An 8,753-nucleotide genomic window follows, 5' to 3' on the forward strand; every position below is an offset into this window, starting at 1 on the left:
TCTGACAATATTCATGAAGTAAAAAATGGATTGTTTTAAACCTGTATGACTGTTCTGACAATATTCATGAAGTAAAATATTGATTGTTTTAAATCTGTATGACTGTTCTGACAATATTAATAAATGACTTATTTTTGGTAAGACAGGTACATTATTATACATAAATTTGGATGCATGGTATACATCAATACTCCAATGTATTTCCTCTTCTGAGTCAGAATAAATATGATTTTGAATATCCTCTTTCAAATTCCAATGTATTTCTCTTTCTGAGTCAGAATAAATATGATTTTGAACACTCTCTTTCAAATTGAAATTATATATTTCCGTGCAAATAAATTTGGATGCATGGTACACATTAATACTTCAATGTATTTCTTCTTCTGAGTCAGAATAAATATGATTTTGAATATCCTCTTTCAAATTCCAATGTATAATTCCCTTTCTGAGTCAGAATAAATATGATTTTGAACTCTCTCTTTCAAATTGAAAGTATATGTTTCCGTGAAATAAATTTGGATGCATGTTACACATTAATGCTCCAATGTATTTCCTCTTCTGAGTCAGAATAAATATGATTTTGAATCTCCTCTTTCAAATTCCAATGTATTTCCCTTTCTGAGTCAGAATAAATATGATTTTGAACTCTCTCTCTTTCAAATTAAAAGTATATGTTTCCGCGCGGATCTCCCCAATCACCTGTTTTGATTTTACATATTAATCATTTTAAATTAATAAAAAACTTTTTAGTGAAATAATAACTTTATGTGTAATATTGTCACTTTCTGTTAAATAGATTTTTATATTAGATCAAATTTTTTAATAAAATAAAGAAAATCAAAATATTACTATTCTCACTGTTGTTAGTAATGTGGATTTTCTTAAATAATGAGTTAATAAATTTTTTAATTCTATATTAACTTCTAATATTTTTTATAAAAATAATCTAATTTTAAAAAAATTACTGATTTAACATACCAGTAATTATAATAATAAATGCTTTTGTTTCCAAGAAAGTCAGATTGATAAATACAAGATTGTAAGGGTGACGTGACATAACTGTTCAAAGAATTAACTGCTTTATCATAAAAGTGGTAATCAATGGTCATAAATAACAAGTTTAAGGTGGACTGTGGGACGTCATGTGTTTTGTCATATAGGAGGGTTGTTTCACATTTTCAAAATGAATTTCTAAGAATAACTTTGAAAATGTAGATATAGAAATTTGGTTTTCAGATTTAAGTTTTGAAAAATATTTGAACCATAATTTAATACTACTATTTTTGAAATAATTACTTATTCTTCTTTGAAAATAATTTTCCAAAACTATATATAGATACATATTCTCATTTTCTCACATATTAATTACTTTACCAAAAGTACATTTTTTTTTCAAATTTATAGCAATCCCAAAAATATTTATTTCTTAATCATGTAAAATTTGAAAGGTAATTCTAATATTTCAAGCATTAAAAATTACACTACATTCTAAACAAATAGTATTTATAGAAATTAAATGTTTGAAAAGTGAAATGAAATTAGAGTTAGTTTGACTTAACTTTATAGAAATTTGTCATTTTTTTTAAAACATTCTTGGATCAAACAAAATTCAGATTTTTTTCAAAAAAGTAATTTTCAATAAAATAAAAAGAAAATTAATAAAAAACCATTTTATAAAAGTAATAAAATATACATTAATTATTAATTAGTTCAATATTGATTAGCAATAAGTTTAGTATGGAGAATCCAATAATTCAATGTCAGTTTCTCGATTTTGAAAGGTGTGAATATTTTTTTTCATCCTGGAAGGCATCTGTCCACTTTTGAGGTGCTCTGATCTCCTCCTCTTAAGGGATGGATTAAAGCTAACATTAATGGTATGATTAGAGGTGATCTGATGGTTATGACTTATGGAGGTATCTTCAGAAACGATGAGGCTAATCATTTTGGCAGTTTTTGTGACTTTATGGGGAGGGTATATGTTGTATTAGCTGAGTTATATGCTGCCATGCTTACTATGGAAAAAGTTGTTTCTATGGGATGGAAGAAGCTATGGATTGAAATTGATTGCAAGATGGTCGTCAGAGCTTTCTCCAATTTTGATATTGTTTCGTGGATAATAAGATCTCGTTGGCTTTGCTGTCATGTTTTCACTCAAAGTATTGAATTCATGATCTCTGATGTTTATAGAGAAACCAATTTTTATGCTTGCGAGTATCGGATATTCTGATAGGTCTTATTCTTTGTTTACTTTTGTTCCTCCCATTTTAGTTAAGGATTATCTTATAGACAAGGAAGCTACCCCTAGACTTAGACTCTATTCTTAAAGGGTTTTGATTTGGTCTTCCTTAAGTATTTTGTTATCTTTTTTTATTTATTTATAATATTTTCAGTTTATAGAAAAAAATGGAGAATTATTTTTCAATCTTCAACTTGAAAACCAAAAATAAGAAATTTACAAATGAAACGAAATTATTTTTCATGTTTTGCTCTTACATACTACAAATTTAATGTTCTATTTTAATTTTTATGATTTTTTTGCCGGTTACAATTTACTCTTTATTTTTATTGCTTTTATTTTTTTTATTAAAAATATTAACAAATATTGTAATATAAAAAAAATCGATTTTTTTGGCAGAAAAAAAAATGATATTTGTATGAGAGAACCAAGACTAGATTATTTATATATTGAATCATAATTATTTATTCAACTCTTTTAACATAACAACATAGTTACTTATTTACGTATAAGACTACATTTAATTTTTTAAAATTATTTCTATATTGAATCGATAACTACTCATTCAACTCTTTTAATAACTTTAGCTTTTGAACCCAAAATAAGCTGACCAAAAACACTATTAACGTGATTCTTAATCTTTGATAAAAAAAGTATTATTCAAAATTGATAGAAAAGAATAAAAAACCTATTAATAGAAAAATAGCAAGTTGGTAATTTCTTGATATGCTACAACAATGTTACTGTAACTAACTGAAGGCGTGTTTCGTAAATGAAGATAACATTTATGTGCTTAACCCACTTGTCCAGATTTCCTAACCGGACTCCACTTTAAAATCGCACCGCACTCACTTCCTCACTTCCTCACTCCCCCTAAACCATTCTCACCCCCTCTTTCTCTTTTTCAACAATTCTCAACTGTTTAATCATTTACTTCTCAATGGCTTCCAACAATCACCACCACCCTAACGGCTCTCACCCCACTCCCAAAAAACCTAAACTCTCCTCCTCCGCCATAACCGTTTCCGAAATTGAATCCGAATTCTCCCACCACGACACCGCGGTTGCTCGCATCAACAACGGCAGTTTCGGCTCCTGTCCCTCCTCTGTCATCTCCGCTCAACACAAATGGCAGCTCGAGTACCTCCGTCATCCTGATCACTTCTACTTCAACCACCTCAAACCTGCAATCGACAATTCGCGTTCGATTATCAAAGACTTAGTCAACGCGGAACATCTTGACGAAATCTCTATTGTTGATAACGCCACCACTGCTGCTGCTATTGTTCTTCAGCACACTGCATGGTGTTTTCGCGAAGGGAAGTTCGAGAAAGGTGACATTGTTGTTATGCTTCATTATGCTTATGGCTCTGTTAAGAAATCAATGGAGGCCTATGTTACTCGTGCTGGCGGAAAGGTGATTGAAGTTCAGCTTCCATTTCCGGTCTCTTCTAAGGAACAGATTGTTACTGAGTTTAGAAAGGCTTTGGAAATGGGAATAACTGACGGCAAAAAGGTAAGGTTAGCTGTGATTGATCATGTGACTTCTATGCCTTGTGTTGTGATTCCTGTTAAGGAGTTGATTCAGATTTGCAGAGAGGAAGGTGTTGAACAGGTGTTCGTGGATGCTGCTCATTCCCTTGGGTGTACTGATGTTGACATGCAGGAGATTGGTGCTGATTACTATACTAGTAATTTGCATAAGTGGTTTTTTTGTCCGCCTTCGGTTGCGTTTCTGTACTCTAAGAAAAACCATAACACTGGTGGTGCTGGTGATTTGCATCATCCTGTGGTGTCTCATGAGTATGGAAATGGGCTGGCTGTGGAAAGTTCTTGGATTGGGACTAGGGATTATAGTTCTCAGTTGGTGGTTCCTGATATTATAGAGTTTGTGAATAGGTTTGAAGGTGGCATTGAAGGGATTAAGAAGAGGAATCATGAAGCTGTTGTTGAGATGGGAGAGATGCTGGCTAAGGCTTGGGGAACTCATCTTGGGAGTCCTCCTTATATGTGTGGTAGCATGGTTATGGTTGGTCTGCCTACATGTTTGGGGATTCATAGTGATTCCGATGCTCTGAAGTTAAGGACACATTTCAGGGATGTTTTTGCAGTTGAAGTTCCTATATACTATAGACCACCAAGAGATGGAGAAGTGGAGCCTGTGACAGGGTATGCTCGGATTTCTCATCATGTTTACAACAAAGTCGAGGATTATTACAAGTTTAGGGATGCTGTTAACCAACTCGTGGAGAATGGATTTGCTTGTACTCGTCTTTCCAACTGAATAGGTTTGCTCACATTCCCTTTTGACAATTTTTCTAATTTTGCAATAATTGTATGATGATATGAATTTTGTTTTGCACTATTGATAAACGATAACGGTTAGGTTGGTGATTGTGTCTTAACTTGACGCCACGTCCCCTTGTTCTTACGCATGCAAAGGTTATATTTTGGATGATGATCACTAAGTGTCATTTTCCTTCAAAACTTATAACTTATTGTCTTGTTACATGCATAGCGGTTTCTTGTTACATGCATAGTGGTTTCTTGTGTAAAATACTTGTCAGGAATATTAAATGATTTGAATTTGAGTTTTAAAACTTATATTTATTACTTGTTTTGGTGTTGTTAAATCTTGATTATGATGTTTGTCGTGACCCTCTGATCGTGTCATTTTGTTGTTCTCCTGACTGGTGATCACTTAGCGTTGTTGTATTTTCAAACTGATAGCTTATTATTGTAAAATGCAAGTTTATTGAAACCGATACATGGGCAAATTACTTTTCAGGAATATTCAATGAATCAAATTTGAATTTGTAAGTGCTATTAATCAGTGTTATCAAATAGTGGCGCCATGGCGGATATACATGGCGGTTTTTGGGCTCGCCGCAATGGTAAATATCGGTCAATATTGGGGGTTTTTCCGCCATAATCCAATATAACGGCGGCGCCACAAAGCGGACAATTAGGTGTGATTCTGGCTCTCCGCCATGGACCGCCATCGATAACACTGCTATTAATTACATTCCTTTACTGTTTATTGAATCTTTATTATGATGTTTGTTGTGAATCTGCAATCATGTCAGTTTTGTTGCTCTTACCTAGTACTGTTTTCTTTTCAATCTGATAATTTATTATAGTTCCATGAATTTCTGTTGAAATCAATAAATACTTGTCAGAAATACTTGTCTGTGATAACTTATGATGTTTGTCTGTGATCATATGTTGTTTTATTGCTCTGCTGGCTGTTGATCTCTCAAGGTTGTTTTCTTTTCCAACTTATTATTCCTTCATAAACAAAACTATCATTGAAAGTAGAGAGGAGTTACTATGTTCTCATGCTTCGAACCATGCGATAGAGTAAATCAAATGTACCTTTTTGAAATTTGGTTTGATTTTGTTTACTCTTCTAGTTATGTTATATGTATTTTCACTCATAACTGAACAATATTTTGTTTATTTGCAGGTTAGAAGTGTAGCGTAAGTGTGTCTTAGAAGTGTGTCTTTCTGATGAATAAAAGCAATGGATGTTGTAATTGCTGCTAGCTTTCTTGCAAGCTTTGGTAGTTGTGATGGTTTCGGTGGTCGGTTCGGTACCATAGACTGCATGTTTTGCAGGTAAACTTCAGCAATCATCCATGTTAGATTTGCTGAGTAGAAATCCTTAGGGAGTGAGCAACTTAAATAGTGAGATCTAGGGAGTGAGCAACTTAAATAGTGAGATCTAGGGAGTGAGCAACTTCAATGGTGAGATCTAGGGAGTGAACAATATCATTGTAAATGTAATGTGATTCTCTCATGGTGTAATGATTTTCACTGTCATTTGAAGTTGCCAATTGCTTCTTCAGGTTTAATTAATATCAAGTTCTACTAGTATATTTGAAGTTTGCCATTTCTATGCTTTATAGTTTTATATTTATAATTAATTTTAATTATTAAAACTAATTTTATGATTTTTAGTAAATCTGATTTGGAAACTTGATTCATAATGGAACCAAAAACAGCCAATTAACTGTTTTTATTGAAATGGTAATAATCTCATTTAATGAAGGAAAATTTGATTCCTAATGTAACCAAAAATAGCTTATTAAAAAAAATGTAACCAAAAATAGGCAATAAACTTGATTTCTTGTCTTCACCCTCCAATTGTCTGACAATATTGCAATATTATTTTTCTTTTTTCACAACTGCTGTTAATTATTAGAAATATAAATTTTAGTAACTCGTAAAAGTAGTAAAAAAGTAAATGAATATTTAAAAAGTAAATGAATATGAGTATGCATCCAAAATAAATTTTATAAGTTGTTTTAATTATATTTCAGTAAGTGAAGTTAAATTTGAATTACATGATCATCTCAAATTTGTATAAGATTAGTTACAACATATATTCTCAAATTTGTCATAGTTAAATTATGATTAAATAGAGTTACAATTAAATTATGATTAAATAAAGTTTTATAAAATTTTTAATAAATAAGTTCTCTAATTGGTAATTTTTTAATCAAAATAAAGGTGGGTGGTACATATTTATATTTCAATAAGATTGAAGGATTTATATTTTAAGTAACTAAGATTGAAGGATTTAATTTTAACTAAATTATTTTAATCATTTTTACTTAATATTTTAAACATTCCGGCTTAAGTTAGCTTATTATATTTTTATAATCCGAATAGTGTACTCAAAATTTATCTTAGTAGTAGTAGTATATTTTATAAGTAAAACATTGAGTGAGTACTAAAAAATTTATAGAGAAATGAAATTACTATTGAATAATAATAAAGTGAAAGGAATTTAAATTTAATTTTTTTAATTTTAAAATTAAACTCTTTCATAAAATCAAAAAATAATTTTTGATAATAAATGTAGAATTTTGTACATAAATTAAAAAATTTGAAACTTTTTCTGTGCTTTTCAGACTCTGGTTTTTAGAAGCTCATGTCGAAAGATCATGGTAATGACCACTTTCGTTTCTTAGCAGGAATTCGTTTACCACTTGAATTTAAGTATTTGGTTAAGTTTAATTTATTTTTAATAAAATAAATTTTGTTTTAAAAAATAACTTTTATATTTTTTTAAAATATAAAAAAAATTAAATTTGTTCTCTTATAAATTTAAAGATTAGTTTTGACATTTTAAAACATAAATATACATAAATATATTGAATATATTGTAATTTTAAAAAATTGTATCTCAAAAATAATTTTTATAAAAAATTAATTAAAATATCTTTAAAATTAAGTAATTTTTTGAAATTTTGATATCCAAAAATATTATAATAAAATACCTAAAATAACATTTTAAAAATAACTATTAAAATCATTTTTTTAAATATTTTATTAAAAAAATCAAACAAAAAAATTTATAAAAATCATTTAAAAATACTAAAACAAAATGCCATTTTTTTATAATAGCAATAAATTAGTTTACAATTGATATTATTTGCAAATTATTTTTTATGAGCATTTTTAAAAAAAATCACCATGTTAATATTTGTCTATAAAAGATATAATATAATTAAAAGTATATTAATAAAATGATAATTAATAAGTTAAAATTTTAAAAGGACTCATGCAAAACATGACAAAAACAAAATCTCAAATAGTTCAATATTTAAGATCATGTAGTAGTATTAGTGTTATGCATGAGACATACTTTGTCATGAATGATCTATTAGTTCCAGAAATGTAATGTAAGTGTTATCAAAAGGAATGTTTTCTTATCTATGAAATCTTTTAAACTTAATGTCTAGGCAGTATAAATAAAAGTATATGGTGAAGCTCACGGCCGGAACTAATTTCAATGTCCGACAACTCTCGACTGTTAACATAATTAAAGAGGCAGTTAACTGGTTCTGATATTTATTGTTTACTAGCTCCAATACTAAACAAAAATTATTTCAAAATGAAATGAAACACTTTCAATTTGTAATACAAATTTATTTTCAATTGTATCTTTTATTTAATATTAATCACATCATTTTTTATTTAATAATTTTTTTATATCTCCTAGTTAAAGTAGCATGTATATATTTTTAATTTAATATTTGGTGTATCTATGGCTAAACTACTTCATACTTAATTTTATAGTAACTTTATTTAAATATTTATTATTTGTTTTATTTAATTATTTAAATTATTATTCATTATATTAAAAAAAATTATTTATTTTATTATTAATGTTATATTTGAGAACGAGAAATGGATGTAGTTGAAGAATAAATGATTTTAAAATGGTGATACAGATCTCTGTCACAACAGCGCGGGGTGGACCTGCATGGTTAACACTTCAACGTCTAAGTCAGTTCAAGATTCAAGATGAGTATAGTGAAAAGTGAAGATCAGATAATGTACATTGTTCTTTGTGTGTGAACTGATTTTATATATTGGGTCAAGTGCAATTGATTTGAGAAGAATTTGGTTTTTGTCATTTGGGCCTCTGGCCGATCTAGATCAGTTGTCCACAAGACTTTGTCGGACACTGAAGGAGTCGGGGAAAGCCTTAAGAGATGTTGGT

General features: G+C 29.2%; 1 protein-coding gene across 1 annotated transcript; it reads left to right on the top strand.

The window, feature by feature from the left end:
- The first annotated feature begins 3,001 nt into the window (after positions 1-3,001).
- LOC131610505 (probable L-cysteine desulfhydrase, chloroplastic) lies at positions 3,002-6,131 on the top strand. The gene is made up of 2 exons (XM_058882469.1): positions 3,002-4,527; positions 5,706-6,131. The coding sequence occupies exon 1, from the start codon at positions 3,180-3,182 to the stop codon at positions 4,521-4,523; it is 1,344 nt and encodes a 447-aa protein (XP_058738452.1). The 5' UTR covers positions 3,002-3,179; the 3' UTR covers positions 4,524-4,527; positions 5,706-6,131.
- The last annotated feature ends 2,622 nt before the right edge of the window (positions 6,132-8,753 follow it).

Source organism: Vicia villosa, linkage group LG6 (assembly GCF_029867415.1).
Source record: "Vicia villosa cultivar HV-30 ecotype Madison, WI linkage group LG6, Vvil1.0, whole genome shotgun sequence".
NCBI classification, from domain to species: Eukaryota; Viridiplantae; Streptophyta; class Magnoliopsida; order Fabales; family Fabaceae; genus Vicia; species Vicia villosa.